At 35.2% G+C, this 18,440-nt stretch overlaps 2 protein-coding genes across 3 annotated transcripts in view; both read right to left on the reverse strand.

Annotated features, from left to right (window-relative positions):
* Nucleotides 1–858: 858 nt before the first annotated feature.
* Nucleotides 859–2,451, reverse strand: LOC105331969 (E3 ubiquitin-protein ligase TRIM45). Its single transcript, XM_034482018.2, has 2 exons — nucleotides 2,321–2,451; nucleotides 859–1,875 (listed from the first exon to the last, which is right to left on the reverse strand). The coding sequence occupies exon 2, from the start codon at nucleotides 1,870–1,872 to the stop codon at nucleotides 859–861; it is 1,014 nt and encodes a 337-aa protein (XP_034337909.2). The 5' UTR covers nucleotides 1,873–1,875; nucleotides 2,321–2,451.
* Nucleotides 2,452–6,750: 4,299 nt separating this feature from the next.
* Nucleotides 6,751–18,440, reverse strand: part of LOC105317396 (uncharacterized) — a 35,665-nt gene continuing 23,975 nt past the window's right edge. For both annotated transcript variants that reach the window (XM_011414039.4, XM_011414041.4), the window contains 3 exons: nucleotides 8,209–8,295; nucleotides 7,343–7,514; nucleotides 6,751–7,125 (listed from right to left, as the gene is read on the reverse strand). In XM_011414039.4, coding sequence (XP_011412341.3) covers nucleotides 6,922–7,125; nucleotides 7,343–7,514; nucleotides 8,209–8,295 — 463 coding nt within the window. In that variant the 3' untranslated portion in view covers nucleotides 6,751–6,921. The remainder of the gene's footprint in view (nucleotides 7,126–7,342; nucleotides 7,515–8,208; nucleotides 8,296–18,440) is intronic.

The following is an 18,440-nucleotide window of genomic DNA, read 5'->3' on the forward strand; positions in this document are numbered from 1 at the left end:
TCGGCCGCTGGACTTTGATCGCACTACGGACTTAAAAAAAGACAGCTTGCGTGGAACGTTTATATAAATATAAAGAACTTTCTCAACTTTATTTTAAATTCATTTTCAATGTACCGATGATTTTTTTTTTCAAATACACGTTATCAAAAAATTCATTAATCTCTAAGCCAGTGTCTGTGACACATTATGACGAGTCTCCACTTCCTTTACAGATGATACTCGATACATTTGATATTAGCAGTAAGTCTTTCCGCCACCCATAGTCGTCCATTTTCGTCGCAGCTCACATCGCACAGCTTATCTAACGACCCTCCGCATGTAATATAGCGAACGAATCGCCCATCCTTATCCAACACATGTATACATCTATTGTCCAGATCCGCCAGAAAGATATTTCCCTGAGAGTCGGTAGAAACGCCTCTCGGTAGGAAGGGCTTGTCGAAAGTATCAAATACCTTACCGTGGTATCTAAATCTGAATTTGCCCCTTCTATCTAACACGACCAAAGATGCTGTATCCGATACACAGATATCGCCATTTCGGTTTTCAGCAAGAAAGAAAACGTAGCAGTTTGAGTTGAACAGTTCTTTGCCATTTTCGTCATACTGATATTCTCCTTGGACATGGCCATCGACTATTCGCTGAACTTTACTTTGTCTGTTGTCATCACGCCTAAGGAACACGAAAAACCCATTTGACTCTGCAAATGAAGAATTCGCCAAAGCCTCGGTATTCCATCCGAAAGGAGCACTGAAACATGGCGCTATGACTCCCGTCAACTCTCGTTTGTAAACTGTAATGCCGTCACATATCAACAGCTCATTAGCTGTATTGACACATAAAGCAATGGGATTTAGATCAAGGACTGCAGTGGCCACTACAGAACCGGTCTGCATATTCAGACACCTTAATGTGCTTTCGTTTCTGTCCAGAACGTGTGCAGGCTAGTCTGTAAAGCTGCTTATAGGGAGCAGGGAATGTAGACAACACCCTGTCTGTGGATGCGCCAACAGCAGCTACTTGGTTATTGTTTGGTTGAACAAAGGACCCTTTCTTGTACAGAATGTTGGAATCTGTTATTTCTCCAAAGACACTGTCCAGAAGATCTGCGGGAATTAGTTTTGATGTGAAATTGGGAGGGATGACGTTTCTCAGATTGGGAACTTTACTTAGATTAGCATTTTCCGATTTGTGTGCAATCAAACTTGAAGCATTCTTTGACTTTAATATGGCTTCGTTCTTGACAGCAGCTTGTTTTGCTTCTGACATTATTTCGTTTATTTCTTCCATTTGCTGTTGTAGAATCTTTGCATCTGCTTGTTTCTTCTGTTGGACTTTGGTTTTGCACTTGGACATAACTGCATCAACTTTTTTATGGAGATCTTTACCATGCTCTTCAACAGATGAGTCCAATTTGTCGTATGCTTCATTCAATTTTTTGAGTTTTTCATCCTCCTCACCTAAAATTTTTTCAAAAGCTGGTATGATGTGCTGTTGAATTTCCTTTGTTTCGTCTTGAATGTCCTTGTAGATTTTTTGACACAACTCTGTTACTTCTTCCACAGTGTGGCTGTTGTGGTTGGAGGAGAGGCATTTCAGACAAATCGGAATCGAACATTTCTTGCAAAACAGGTCGCATTTTAATTGAGGATGAGAGGAACATGATGGCAAAATAATTTCTGTGCTAGCAACATGGAAGAGAACTATGTCGTGTTTCTTAGATTTATCCAATGCCATGTGCCTGGCGACACAAGGGCTGCAGACGTTAGTGTGACACGTGTTGCAGTGGACTTCCGCTGGCGATTTTTCCCGCTCATTGTCTGAACAGACATCACATCTAATGACATCCTGCGCTCCTTTCATTGGGTCCATAACCTTCTTTGTAGAAATTGAAGAAAATTAGAGAGAACAAAAAGTTATTCATGAACCCTATATTTACGTATGCGTAAACCACAGGTGTATTAATGTATAATGGGGGTGTACTGTATTTATCACTTTTACTATGCACAAATTCCACATATTCAGAGGCATATGCATCAGGACACCTTGCTCTGTTAAATTATGTTTCATGGTGTTTAAAAAAAAACAACCACAGAATAATATGTTTTAAAGAGTAAATCTTGAAATGAACATTATATTTAGCAAACCCGGAAGACAATCCTCCTGAGGCCAAAATAGGAGGACCGAGAAAAAATAGCTTCCAAAAATTGGGTTTGTACTGTTTAACTTGAATTTTCAGGAGAACTAAAATTCTTGTAGCTTAGGGATTCTTAAAAACACAGACATAGACAGTAACAGATACAACTGAAGATTACCCTACCTCAAAGCAAGAACCTCCCTCCCGTGAAGCGGAGGAACAGTTATTTCGGGACCAGGGCGTTTCGGCACCCGTTTAAATTTTAGGACCTGAGATTTTTTTATAGAATTTTTTTTATATACGATTAATTTTGCTTTTTTGATCCAAATATCTTTTAGAACTGAAGTTGGCAAAAAATTAGGATAGTCAATAAATAAACAACAATTCATAAAATACAATTTTGGTAACTAAAGCTCAACGGAGTTGAAAGTGCAGTGAGTTTCGATCCCTTTTTGGGCGTTCGTCTATTTGTCTGTCTTTCTTCTTCAAATTCTTCTCCATCATGGAAAGTAACGTCCAGCGATTTCCATGTGTAGCTCTAGCTGGTGGAGAGGGGCTGTTCAAATTTCAGTTTTAAACAAGTGAAAAGCTGTCATAGTGACAGCAAACCGGGTTTTCTTTAATGTGAACTGTATCCATAATCCATGTCAACCCTGAATTGATAAACACTACCTACCGTATCCAGTGAAATGGAGTACCCGTATGCAATATTTTGCCAAAAAATGACAAAGTTCAAAAGCTGGTATTTTTCATAAATTATCAGAAATCAAAATCCTAGCAATATGCACACCTCTGATAAATGTACATTTGATCTGCAAAAGAACAACTTCTTATCTTGAAAACTGTAGGAGGAGTTATCCATACAATGAAGATATCCTTTGGCAGCCGCCCGCCTGCCCGTCCGCCCGCCATTTTCACCATTTTAATAACCGGATTTTTCCGTTGGAAAACCCGGTTAATAAAAATATGTAGAGATTTTTAAAGCACGCATTTGATTTTAATTTACTAAACCTATAGAAAAAAAGCTTGTATTACAATGTTTCACATTTTACCATAACTGCTTCGAGTCAAATAGTAGCTGCAGAAATTTCGGGTTGACATGCCACATGAGAGAGAGAGAGAGAGAGAGAGAGAGAGAGAGACTGTAATGCAAGGAAGCTAGAGTTGGAAAGTTGAAAACTATTTATACATTGATCCTGTGGTCAGAAAAAGACAACTAGTACAAGTATAATGATTGAATAACAGTATTGTTTACAACATGTGATAACTGTGCAAGTTTAGGAGAATAAGCGGGGTCCATGTTTCTTTAAGAATAAAATATTTTGGGGAGGGGGCTGCTATGTTCCGCATGACTAAGTTCATAATTGTGCAGAAATTATTCATATAAAACTGATTTTAAAAATTACAATATAACAGTATACGTCATGTGCAATATTCATATAAAAAAATAAACTTAATAGTTAACCAAAATTTCTCTTTCGCTTTCTAAGGTACAATCCCATACACCCCACACCGATCTGCCAATGCAAACGGCAATTTTTCCCCAGTCCTTTGCGTTCCTTCATGCACACAAAACGAAAAATATCCAGTTAATTATTAGAGCTAATTTTCACATAAGCGTATTTTTTTCACTTTTTTTTTTACCCCTGTTCTCCTTTCTACATTGAAGATTCGATGATTTTAAAACTACTAGTATCTGTACTAAATTTTAGACCAAAAAAAAATGATTGACAAACTTTGACGAAATAAATAACTTTAACTAAATGCAGCATCCGCTGTCGTTTAAAAAAAAAAGAATATATATATATATATATATATATATATATATATATATATATATATATATATATATATATATATATATATATATATATATATATATATTGTATCAAAACCGACGCAACCTTTGTGAGTGTGATGATCACGTGATCAGGTAAAAACTGTAAGTCGGAATGTAAAAAAAAAATGAATTGGAAATTATATTAAATACATTAAATATGTTTGAATAGATTATATAATTTGCAGAAATTTCTAACTTCATTTGGTAGCTTGATGAAAAAACTCAAACATTTCATTCTTTAAAAACATTCATATTAAACACGACATGCATCTTCTATAGTAAAGTTTAGAGTTATAAAAAAAATCAGAAAGCTTTAAAAACAGTATCGACATCCGAAAACTCTCCATCGTTTTAAATCTAAATGCCCCGATGATAGAGAGAATCGTTGTGAATGTTAAACGTGGGTTTCCGGCGATGAGACCTCTCAAAAACATCAATTTTTACTATCTATTATAGTCCACAGTGGTGTCGGAAGCAAATTGAAAGTGAGGGGGCTAGACTAATCATCACATATCTTGACAAGCAACAAAAATAAATGCTTATTAATGCTTATTCCCAATATATATTATGAAATTCTAAGTGGGAGGGGGGTAGTGTTGTATACATATAACTAAAAAAAAATTTTACATACCAAAATTTCCCCCCCCCCCCAAAATCTTGAAATTCATAATCCGTGGGGGAGGGGGGGGGGGGCAGTATACCTATAACTGTAATTTTCAATATCACTCCTAATATTCCCTTTTTTCAATTCAATTCCTTACATTCTACCTAAAATGTGGGAGCAGGGACGGCAGCTTCCTGATACTTCACTTTCTGATATGTAAATCTAAGACATAATTATGTTTGCTGCGAGAAAAAGTGGAGGGGGGTTAGCCCCTCCCTGATGCTATGTCGCCCATAGTCCAACCGTAAAACCCAACTTTCGTGAGGCGACTCCGAAAAGTTGGGTTGTACGCTATTTTAGCGAAATCTCACTCAAGTCAGAAAAATTTACATGTTGGTGGGCTCGATCCTGTGGACATGCGGTTGTCCGATGAACCTGAGCAAGTTGTCTTTCTTTGAATATTGTGATTAAATACATTCCAATCCGATATCTGAATTTTAAACAGAATCTTACACTCGAGCTGCCGTGTCCGTTGACCCTACTAAAAATGTGGTACCATTTTCTGATGTTCATACACCACTAACATTACATAAATCTCTTTTTTTTATTCAGATAATAAAACGGAACTATTAATTAACAATAGAATAGCCTGTTTAAGTTAAACATCAAGTGGAAATACACGCTACCAGGAATCGGAAATTCGCTCGATACACATTTTTTTTTGAAAATAATATTCTAAGATTGAAATCAAGTTATGGTAAGCAAACATTTGGATATTTGATACAACCAAAGTTAAAATTTACGTTTGAGAAAGATCAAAATGTGACAAATTTTACGTTAATGTGTAAACTACTGCATCAACGCTTAATGTGAAAAAATAATTGCAGAACAGCCCTTTAACTTGTAAACTTGCATATTACCACTTGGTCACCTCTTACCCCTGAAGCTCTCAAAGATAAACCAACATCTGGGTGTTTCTGATAAATATTTATTTGAAGGCAAGATGCCATAATACTTTGTAACAAATCTGAATCACAAATAACATGTACATAAATCCTGCATCACAGTTTGCTAAGGCAGAAGCTGGGGGGTTGGATGGTTCTACTAACCACACAAAATTATTGCCTTGTACAACTCATATATATAAACCTATACACAAGTTAAAACTACAGCATCAAATGTCAATAATCTAAAGCTTTGGTTAAAAGCAACTCCTTCTATTGCAAATAATTCCATGGAAGACAAAGCACATATATGGACTCTTGACATGGAATGACGAATTCTGAGAAGTGACAACCATTTCTAGTAAACATTCATAGTTGGACCTAGTTTTTGATGTGGAAAATGGGAGTACATATGTTGAATGAAGATGGGTACAGTGTGTGTACAAGTATGTAATGGTTGTCGCACCGAAAAAGGTTTATATATAACACACAAATCCATACTGATGAAGCACCAAACAAACAAACAAACAAACAAACAAACATATTCAGCAACCATTAACATTGGCAAAAACATCAATTATTTATACAGATACATGTACACAAGTGTAATTACCCACTGCATGTTAAAAAGAAGGAGATTTACCTCATTGAACGTGATACATGTCACAATTAATGCCAGTGTTGATTTTTTGAAAATCAATGCCCATGACAATACAGTTGAAAACAATCTGCCAATTATACAGAGCTATTGTACAAGGCAAGTTACAATATAAATGTTTGAAAAAAAAAAGGGAAGCTTTTCCATTAATTTTTGATGATCAATAAAGGGTTTCATAGATTTATATCTGGAAGGTGACAAAACGAGGATTAAGTCCGAGAGGGAAATTTTGACTAAATCTTGTCTTACAATTGATCATAAAAAAATCCCTGTTAAGTTTTAGCACTAAAGTTATGTAGACATTAATGGAATTCTTATACAGTTTGCTGTTAACCAGTGTTGTATACAACATCATCCATGTCAAACCTCTATCCATCATGGTCATTATAATGGTAAATGTGGCACAAAGAAAAACTTGTCCCTCCACAAAAAAAAAAATCAAAAAATCAGCAGTGTATGTCAACATAAAAACTTCAAACATCAACCTGATCACATATGTCTAAGTGTTGATAAATGGACTCAAATCTGCAGCATCAGGTTACAATAGAAGGAGAAAATGGGGGTTGGGGGAGGGCACAGAATGAAGTACATTGTAATCCAAAAATAAAAATGCCAAAAAAACATAGTAACATTCAAGGCTACAAAAAACAGACATTTAAAAAAACAAAACAAATAAATAAACAACAACGTGGTGTTCAGATTACACACAGCCCAGTGGATGAATATGAATCACGGTGGTCAGTTTTTGAGGGCAGCCATCATGGACGTGAAGTCCGACAGTCTTTGATAATCTGGGTCGTCCTCTTTCTTGCCATCCTCTGAATCTTTGTAGGCCGGATTCTTAGATTTGTGAGGAAGTCTTAGTGTACACGGTAACATTTCCGACATCACTGTATGATGGGTGACTAGTGCTAATAGGTCAGGCCACTCTTTCTCCAAGCCCTGATTAAATAAAAAAAATTATCTTATAATTACACTGTACCCCTTACACATAGATTATTTCAAGGACAGGTTGAATCACTTCTCAATCTTTTATCATCCAATTTTCATTTTATTGTGAAAAAAAAATAAACTGCAGGGTAATGAATGCACAAGTCTGGTGCAAGACATAAAATTTTTCATTCAAACTCCTGGGTAACAGATGTTGGCAGTTTATTACCTTTAACTTCACGCCCCTCTGTGTTTTTAATATGAGATAATGGGAAATTCCTGTCGGATTTTCAAACTTTGGCACTCGGACGGACAAGGCATAACAACCTGGATGGGTGGAGCTATCTCTGACTATAAATGACCCTATCTCCTCCTGCTGTAGAATTTCTAACGCAATCTCTCTGTAAAATTCAAACATTTAGATGACATTATTTATGCAAGCAATGAAATTATTCACAGACATCATCCTAAATATTCCCTAGCTGAAATATCAGTTTCTTTTTATCAAAAATTTTAAAGTACTTTTTTTTCCACAAGGAAGGTACTAATAATTTCTATAACAAGTCAAATATTAAGACTCACAAGTCATACAAGCATAGGGATCGTTTTATTGCTTTATTATGCATTTGAAATTATTATCACTAAAATATGAACCATGAAATTTGGTGGTAGACTGATTTTGTCATGATTTATTGAACATTCCAGCTTTGGTTCCATATAATAAAGATGCATAACAAAGTCTCTCGGGACTGACAACTCTGAGAAGCATCTATTGTACACAAATTCTACAGCCTCATTTCAAGATAAATTAAAGTGTATCAATGCAGGAATGTTTATTATCTAATAAAAAGCCAGGAAAGAAATTGTATTGCTTCACTGACGACCCCATGCAATACTGGTAATAAGGATAATGCAAAAGACAAATAATACCCACTCAAAAATCCATATCTTATTATGTTTGCTCTGAAAACCTCATCATGCAATAGATGAAACAGTTTTCATCAAATGTTGGTGAACTGAAAAATCGATATGTTTTTCCATTCTCTATACCCAGACAATGGCATCTTATAAGCAGACATTATGACATGGTCTTACCTTGGGATTCCGGCCTGATACCAAGAGGAATGTCGCAAGGTTTCATCCTCAATATGGCTTCTGTCCAAACCCATCAAGGACTCCAACCTGAATGTAAAAAAAATAAAAAATAATTAAAGATCATGAGCGAGGAATTTCTCTTCACAATATATCCTCTTACATCAATCATGTTTTTATATTCCAAAATTCCCATCAACACCTGGAAACCTTTCAATTTTTTTTAAAAACTCGATTGATGTATGTACCTCCATTTCTTTCCTCCTTCATTATTGGATATGCTAGTATTCACATAGTTTTCATCTATGTCACTACCTTTGGCAACGAATCTGAACATAATTCCCATATTACAATTCTCGTTTTTCACACCACCTCCGAAGAGGTTGAGAGAATCTACACTGGGCCTCCATTCATGTTTCCTAATAAACATTCAAACATGCAAAGCCGTGAGAGAGAGAGAGAGAGAGAGAAAAAAAAACACCGACAAGCCAGCTGTCAGTCAATCGCCTGAGTGTTACGAGACCTCCATATCATTTCCGGTGTGAAGGTATCTGCTTTTTTTTCTATTGATTGCATTAATATTTAATGCTGACTTCTGAGGCTTGGCAAGACCTGGATGCATCATCAGACACTTTTTTCATCCAGTCATGTCACAACCCAATATTTCCCCCCTGCACATTAGTTGACCTTAAATATGATGAATGTGGATTATGCAGCAATTAATATCATCCTGTCAAAATGATGCCCAGGTCGATCAAATTTCACCCAATCTCCAGATATCTATTTGCCAACTGTGTAATCTTAGCCTGATATTTTTTAGTTTGTGTGTGCTTTACAAAAGTAAGGAATTTTTTTTTGTTTTGTTTTGGTATAACTTGATCTTCAAACATTTCACCGAGTTGAGGAAACTCTTAATACTTGAGTGTGATCCTTACACCAAAACTAAAAATTATCCATTCAACTTGAAAAAAATAATGACTAAGGATGTTTTTCCTATGGAAATGTAAACTTCTAAGTGAGCATGAAATCTGAGAATGTTGAGTAGAAATTAAAATTTCTATCATACCTGCCTTCAATGTTTCGTGCAACCAAACACAGCTATGATTGATACGGTCCTAATTTTACATTGGTCAAATTTCCAGCATAAATATTGATGACTCATTTGCTTGGTCTATGACATCATTTGTTTTGGGTCCTATTTTTTTTAAATTCAAATCAGCTAGCATGCAAAAATTGGCAAAGGAATTCAACTATTTAAAAAATCCAATCCAAGGGGTAAAAAAATTTCATCTTCCCATCTTGTTTTATGATACGGCTGATATGTTAATGTCAGGAGAGAGATGCCACGTTCCACCTATCTCAATTTGCCCCAACTTAAACAACTGTCAAAAGCTTTTGTACAGATAAACAGCTAAACAAGCTATGGGGTAAAAAAAACTTTCCTTATAAATCTACAAGATGCAAAAAATTCAGTTTGGTTTATTTACTTTCAACTGAAAAAAACCCCCTAAAAACATCTGACACAATTTTACAGACATTCCTTTATAAATGTTGTAACTTAAAGAAAGAGTGAGGTCTTTTCAAACACTTTATTACCATAATCAACAGACTTTCTAAAAAAAAAATGTTCAAAACCTTTATCACCCCATATCTCATATACATGTATACATATGTTAATAAAAAATCAGCCAAAATAAATATTTTTCTTACCTCCCTGCTACAATTTTCACCATTTTTCACTTACATCCCCGACGATGACAATTAATCTTACACCAGAAAAAAAATAACTGTCCAATCTTACAGCACAAAATACAATGTACTCCAGTAAAAACAAATCTGTTTATTATCATTTAAAGAAGGCCTAATTTTTATATGTTTTTTCCCCCCCTATAATCTCTTGGAATACTCTTACAATAAATCAGGCCCAGTGGTTTAAGATGACTTGACAACAATGGAATCAATCAGAACAGCTTAGATCAATGACAAAAAAGGAAGATTACACCACATCATCACAAACAAATGCTAATGATCGGATTTTACACCAGTATTACAGGGAAACAATGCTCGGGAGGATGACCTCATCCATATAATCGGGTGAAAAGTAAAGACAGAATATTACTTTGAAAAATTCACTTATAGAATGTTTAGCAAGAAAGCTCGGCATTTAACTAAAAAGCTCAGCATGATACCCCCCCCCCCTTTTTTTTTTATCCCTCATACAAGATATATTTTTGGAATGCGGTAATTCTCAGACTCTCTTATGTAAAAGTCACAGACAAAGAAACTTATGGTGGGAAGCTTGACAAACAACTTAAAAAGATCATCCATTCTGCCATTACAGAGTCCCTGGGATTACCACTCTCTCCAGAGAAAAGTCCCATAATCCTTTCTCTGAATAAATCCCTTCAGTGTGTTTATTCTACATTTCTGTTCATGTGTTTTCCGATTGCTTACACTGTTTACAGAATGTCAAGCATATATCAATGGATGAAAAGTATATAAAGAAGCTTGATCAAAGAATTGGCTTTACATAAATAGATTGCTTCCAAAAAGGCCTTCTTTGTTTCTTAACTCTTGTCTTATAATAGACAATGGTATAATACCATGATGTACACAAATTGAGGGTGGAGCAATTTATATACACTGCTTTAATTGAATTATTGAATGAATCACAAATATCCTTTTCTTACTAAGAGGTATACTATGTACATAAAATTTCTCCCAAACATGCAATATGGCTACAAATGCTGATAGGCTATTTCTGCAGAGCTTTTATGTAAAATGCTTGGATGACTAAGATTGAAATATTACTCACAAAGCTGGCTTTCACACAAAACTATTCAATTCTGGCTCTACTGAAGTTTTGTAAGTAAAATGATAAAATAATACATACAAACAGAGATATCTGGTAAAGACTTGGTATCTCAGAAATATTTCGTGAAAGGAAACAAGATTTACCTGTGACAAAAACTATGTCAACAAACAATTAGGCTAAACAAAATGAAATTCCAGAAATCCGAGAGAAACATACATTTGCCAGAAGCAAGTCACAACATGGAATTCAATGGCTGCATGCCCATGCCTAAAAATCACTGATCATTCCTGTACCTCTTTACAATGTATATGTATTTCTTCCACATTTTTTTTTCAACTTACTCTATTTATAGCATGCTTTTGTTACATTGTTTTAACGACAATTTATCATTCTACATCAATCAAAGTATGACTCAGATCGAGACATTATGATTCCCCTGTCATATTAAAAAAATCCAGTTTGTTGGATATACCTCAACTAATCTGTGACTCAATACACAAACTTTTCATCAAATCTAATATTTCAGATTTTTTATCAGTTGCGCTAAGATTTAATGTAAGACATCTTTTATTATTAAAGAATTGTGAATACACCCTGTTGAATTCAATTCTAAAACATTGTATTGAACCCTAACTGAATGAATTTTTCAAATAAAACCATCTCAAGCTTTTTTTATAATTTAAGAAATTTTTCAATCTAAATGCAAACCCAACTTTTTATTAATGGGACCTCTAATGCATGAATACCACATTAATCATATGGCCTGTTTTTTTTTCACCCTCCATCTTTTGACATTGGTTTTTCTTTAGACCTTCTTGCCAACAGGCAAACAAATCCATTCCAAAAAGAAAACATTTATTTTGCTGGTTTTAAACTTTTCCACCACCTTCCAAACATTTACAGAGGTCCTATGGAGTGTGAAGATTTGAAGGGAATAGAGAAAACAGCCATCTTTAAAACATGTCTCGGTATTGCTATCTGATTTTATGGGCACTTAATTTACCATTAAAATCATTTATTTCTTGTTCGCAGACCATTAAGAGATGAATATTAATTTTTTCCCCAAACTTTTACACTGGAGTCTGAATGGTCTTAAAGCCATTAAACTGACATGAAATCCCTTTCTCCTTTTCTCCTGTGTTCTCTCCTGTTATCATGTAACAACAGCATAAAGTTAAGTGTCAGCCATATCTTATCTGATGAAAAGTAGACTACCACAATCAACATCTAATCCATTTTGGTAAAGATGATTGCCCCCCCCCCCCTCCTTGTGTTGGTACTTGGATTAGAGAATCACACATAAAATATATACATATATGTATGACTGTTGGATTTTGTATAAATGATTTTCTTTTGACTTACTTTGACTGTACTTATTTTTCACTGTAAAACAAAAAGGCAAAAAAGAATGCTGGGGTAAACTTTTCAATAGATCAGGTACAGGCAGGGATGGGTTTAATTGCATTAGAATGTAATTAATTAAATTACAATTACTTGCTTTAAACCTTCAATCAAATTACCATTACCATTATAAGGATATTAAAATGTAGTTAATTAAATTTCATTACTTTGCACACATATTAATTAATTATGACAAAATTTTGATTTCCCTGTAGCGTAAAGAGAAATGTACCAATTCTACATACCGGTAAAATAAATCAAATAAACTTGATAGAATTTTGCATTTGTCATGAATATATTGTAAATATGATTCGGCCTCTAATCCTTAACATTTTCATTACAATAATCCATTGATTAATTACCAAACTATTCATTCATTTTTATATGAATAGAAATGTCTATTTTTTTATTGCATTTAAATGGAAAATTGATTGAATTCTGGTCATTGGAATAACCTCAAATAATTAAGTTTTATTGTTGACTTTTCAATTAACGTAATAACCTTACATCTCAAAATAGTATTATGACGAATTTTTAAAACCTAGTACAAATTGCACAGATACATAAATGTCACACAGAAAGTCCACTTTTATGATAAATCGGCCTGTCCCAAACATTTAATAGCAAAATAACCAAAGAAAATTAATCAGTTGCGACTGTTTTCAATCAGGAAAAAAAGAAAAACTAAACCAACATAGAATTTTATGACTCCATTGGCTGGTTTGAATATTTCGATGATAGAATCATTTGTATTTTACGACTTGGATCACATAATCATCTATATGGAGATCTCGGGCTTCAGTGAAATCAATTACCAGATATTGGGGACTCCAAATTACCACATGATGAAAAGTATCAGTGGAGAAAAAATAAACATCATTTTTATGATTTTCCAACATCCCTGAACCATTACAAACGGGCAACATCAAACAGACCTGCCGATACCAAATTTGTTTTACAGCCTTTTACAACCGAGAATTTACATAAAACCATTCAGGTGTTTTACACCCATACTTCATGACGTTCAATCCAGTTTATTTTAACCGCACATGATTCACCATTAATTTCTAAATGAAATCACCGTTGCAATCCACAAACTGAAAAACGATTACAAAAACCAGCATCCTTACCCAGTTATCTTGGCGGATTTCCTCTGCTTCTTTCGTTCAATCCATCTCTGAAAAATGCTCATGTCATAATAATAGTCCTTTGGCTTTGATGCCCCTGTACATTTTTCTGGGGGTAGTGCTACTCGTAGCACCGTGTCTTCTGATAAAGTCATTTTGGAAGAGTGAGGGTTTTTGTATCCATCGCACTGCGAATCCTCCCAGGAATGAATCAGACGCACCATTGAAATGTGGTGGTTCTCTTTCATAGGTAAATCATATAATGGACTGGTCACTTGTCATTCAAGTCAAAATATTTTTTTCGCCTCCGAATAAAATGGCAATATATCCTTTATGTATTGATTCAAACACTCAACTAATTCAAAATTCCAAAAGCTATCCCTGATCAATTAAACACAGTCTGTATATGCAGAAATCAGATCTTCCAGTTTAATCAATTTGAAACAGAATACCTGGTAATAAATCATCCACAAGGTTTGTATGGAAAAAAAAAAATAACCCTCCAATAATTCTCAGACAAAGCTCATCAATGTCATTAAAAAAATGTTTCTAATTGTTCGTGTCACCTGAAATCAGACTGTCCCGAGTCTCAGGTGTGGCCAGGTATTGTCTTATGTTTACCTGGAAGGTATTGTTTTGTCTCAATCATTGATCAGGAATCCATTGTTTTGCTCACTTCTTTCCTTCCAGGGTCACAGTTTGGAATTTTCCAAATATTTTAGTACTTCCCCCTTTTCGTTTCACTGTCGAGACTTTGTGTCCTTCACTGGCCAGATTAAATAACTTTTCCTATATTTCATGAAAAGATCTTTTTCTCTCTCTTTATATATTGTTCTTTGCAAAAGAGGAAATGTTTCATACTTCACTCACACTCGCTAAGCACACACTAATGAAAGCCGATTTCTTTGAATGTTTTCACTTTTTCTTGATAAATATCAAAATTCCAGTGGATTGTGTTGAAATCTTGTAAAGGGCCTTTCGCTTGGCTGAGTGACAGTGTTAGAACTTGACAGAGGTAAATTATGGCCGTATAACCTCTCTCCCGGTGCTTTCACATCAAAGGCTCCTTTCTCAGGTAATGTCCAGGAAACTCAGAATGTCATCAAAGCATGGGAGAAGTCCCCAGTCTCTCTGTTAATTCCTCTGTTTACAAACCACAAAGCACTGCTCCGTTAATCCTTATCTGTTAAATCTACTAATGTTTTCTCACCTTGGAACAAGTTATCTCCCTTTCAAAACATTAATCTGTTACAATTCAATAATTAGCGCGGGCCCTTAGGTCATAGCGTGTAATTAGTCCACTATTACAGCATGTTCGAGAGGCCGAAATCAACACATCACACAGTGGAGTCAAGGTGTAAACCGACACAGGAATGCTTGGATTAAGTTAAGGTGTCAAACTTCTGGGGGTCAGTCATACCTTATCGAAAGTCCACCTCATCATGTTAACACTTTGTTGACTAATGAATTAAATACTTCAAACAGTTTGGAAATTCTCTGAATGATATCAGATAAAACAGAGACACTGTCCAATCAACACCTGATAATGTCACCTGTGTTTGTAGTTTTTTCGGCTATTTCTGCCACATCACAAAATACCTGTAGCAGGCTATAAACCAATCAAGCCGGTGTTTATCCCCAAGTTATTGGCAACAAATTGTTCACAAATCATCAGGCTGCCATGAATTCTGTGAGGATGGCTCACATCAATACACAGAAATTCCTCTCATCACCTGCTGCCAATAATCTTCAGAATGTTTTTTCAGCTCAGCAGGAAATAATAGATGATTACACACAAGTTCAAACTGATCCCATTTAACATCCTCGGGGAAACTTTGCCCTGTAATCACGGCTTATTGTCAAAACTGTTTTTCCAGCCATCTACCACATCCCTTGAACTTACACGGCAGTTTGGTGTATGAGCTTTCTAAGGAATCCTTTCCACAGTTCAATTAATTTTTAAACGAAGGGAAGAACAAATTTTTAAAACTAAATTAATCTCTTTTAAAAACCGAAAAACCCACTGTCAGTATGGTTCAACTCTATAACACAAACATGTTGTTCCTTAAATTTCAATTCAATTATAGGGTAGATACCTGGGCAATATTTGTGACCCTGATATAAGCAAACTTATGGACGGCATTGTTCACATTCCATGAGGCAATGAAATATGACAGTGACAATAAAATCACTGCCTGACAATAAAGATTTTAAACATGCAGTGCTAAGACCCAAGTCAAACAAACAGTTCTAATCTTCTTTTTGGAACCCCACAAAAGCGCGCAGAGGGCTTTTAACGTCCCGCTGACTCAAAGGGCCTAATCCAATGCCTTTACATTGCCTCTCCATTCAAGACGGCTGATTTTACTGCCTGCCCAATCAAGAAGTCTACTCAAATCTCCAGTAAGGGGACATAACTGGCTGACAGAGGTGTAATTTCAGATAATGAGTGTGTCCAGTTCGTCATTCAGATTTCAAGATGAGAAAATTATGGTCCATTTACTTGTTAATTGGTCCTTTTAAAGCCCCCCAAGCACACCTTCATTATGTTCTGCATGAACTCAGGCAACTTTTAAAAATAATTAAATTTCAATAAATTCACGACTAAATTTGATATCAAAGAGTACTTCATTAAAGAAAATAGTTATTTTTTTACCAACATGCCTTTCTCTTTGTTTATTTGTAGAGTTGGTAGAGTTGGTAGAGAGATGGCCTTGCATGGCCAGCAGGGTTACTGTCAATCCCCCTGTAGCTGGCGTATCCCTGAGTCATTAACTTGATGTCCTCAACCTCTCATAACAAATGACCATCTTCAAGTAACTTTAACACCTGAGTCACTCATTATAAAGGCTGCCTGGAACCTTAAAACTCCTTGCAACAATCACACAGGTGAAAAATAATAAAACCAGGGGACAGTTTAATGGACATTGGAGTAAGATGATTTGTAACACATGACCTCCCCTTTCTTCCCTCTGGAAGATCAGCCATTAGTAATGAGTAATGTTCACACCTCTTCTCAGTTCAGTTTATCACCCAAAAAACCCTTTAAGATATATTTCAAACCTTCAATATGAAAATCAATACCAATGTGAATAGGTTTGTTAGATTCATACCACAACTATCTGCATGGCAAAAAGATGCACGGTTTACATGTTGCAGATTTCCCTGCAAGTAAAAACCTCGACTTAATGGAGGAATGCATGGCAGTATAAACATTCACTTCATATCACTGCTGCATTTTTCAATTACGAAAACATTAAGATGTCATTTACTGGCGATGCCAGGGGGCCCATTTTCCTCGAGGAGGCTTCAACTTTATATTAGATGAGACAAAGGCTCTTAAACTTTACCATTGCATGGTTTATTGCAGCAAAAAAGGCACACTGTTATCTCTAAAGACCAAATTGCAGAAAGATGTTGCAGCTATTGGAATCTGTCTGAAGTTGATAAAGCAGAATAAAGCAGATAGAACTCTTCATTGTTGGAAGGGGCTAAAAGCGTAATCAATGCAGTAATGCTCAGTCTGCATGTTTAGATATCAATATACATGATATATGCACATACCTGAGAATAAACATCTTGACTTGGTTCCAACATGCAATTGCACACAAATTTGTTTCCCTAACAGTCGATCATTACTACATATATCCCCCTTTACCCCATCTCGATTTAACTGCTTGCAAATAATCAGTTTGCTTGCTTCAATAGAATTCATTGTTGTATTGTCAAAACCATTACCCAAAGAGGTAATTCAATTTCGGCAACTGTTTGCTGAGTAAATTCACCTATTCTCTGGGCTTCCCCCATTTTCAATGATATTCTGAAAAAACACATTCAATGATCAATTACTAGGTGTGAAATGAGAGAAATGTAATACCCCTGGGCTCTTCAGCAGTCAATATTTGAATTCATTTAGTTAATTCCCCATGAAACATGCCTCCATCATCATATGTATGTAACTCTGAGGCGAACACTTTAATAGGAAAATGTTAAGAAAATATTCAAACAAAATATTTTCCCTTGTATAAAGATTTCATTTTAATCTAGGTAAAATTGATTTTCTATGGGCTTTTAGATTTACATATTTTCACAACTGTTCAGAACTTTTTTTTATCAATAGCTGACTTAATGCACATTTAGTTTCAAATTAAAGAACCTTGCAATGTTGTTTCAGTAAAGACACCTTTGCCGATCATCACAGGCGGAATTAAGCTATTTGACAAACACTGAATCAGTCATGATCTTGAAATGCCAGGAATTTGTTACAGACAAATTCTTCTCCAATCTACACCCCGAACATTAAAAAGTTTCAAAATGAAAACACGGATCTCTCGTGTCTTGATTGAATTGCGGCTTATGATGCTCCTCTTGTTTATTGTGGATAATGGTTCTGTATACGATCTGTTTGAACAAACCCCATCAATAGATATAATATCTATATACTAACCCACCCAATCCTACGATTAAACAGGCCTTCGAGAGGCGAGTTTGATACAACACATGGAACGTTATAGAACATTTGGCACTCACAGATCCGCTAGTTTGAAAATTTCTGTTGAAGCAAATACATCTTTGAAATTTACAGCAATCTTAAAACAAGAGTACATTCCTGTTACCAGCTTTTAAAACAATACTTCCGACTTTAATACAACACAATTTTGAACATGTAGCAAAAACATGAAATCATCCAAAAAGTCATTAGACAGACAGGATATGGTTAAGTTAAGACAGCCATGTGCCAAATTTTCCTTTGAAGTACATGTATACTACTTGATTGGGAATTCTACCAACCAAATACTTAAATTGCCCTCATAACATACAAATTTCCTTGCCCAATTTTACACAGAGAATATGTAACACAAAATTTTACAAAAAGCAACAATTATACCTGA

The sequence above is a fragment of the Magallana gigas genome, chromosome 3 (genome assembly GCF_963853765.1).
Source record: "Magallana gigas chromosome 3, xbMagGiga1.1, whole genome shotgun sequence".
Taxonomy (NCBI): Eukaryota; Metazoa; Mollusca; class Bivalvia; order Ostreida; family Ostreidae; genus Magallana; species Magallana gigas.

Excerpts from the sequence above, each read along its gene's own strand:
- LOC105331969 (XM_034482018.2), bottom strand. The coding sequence starts at position 1,872 with ATGGACCCAATGAAAGGAGCGCAGGATGTCATTAGATGTGATGTCTGT.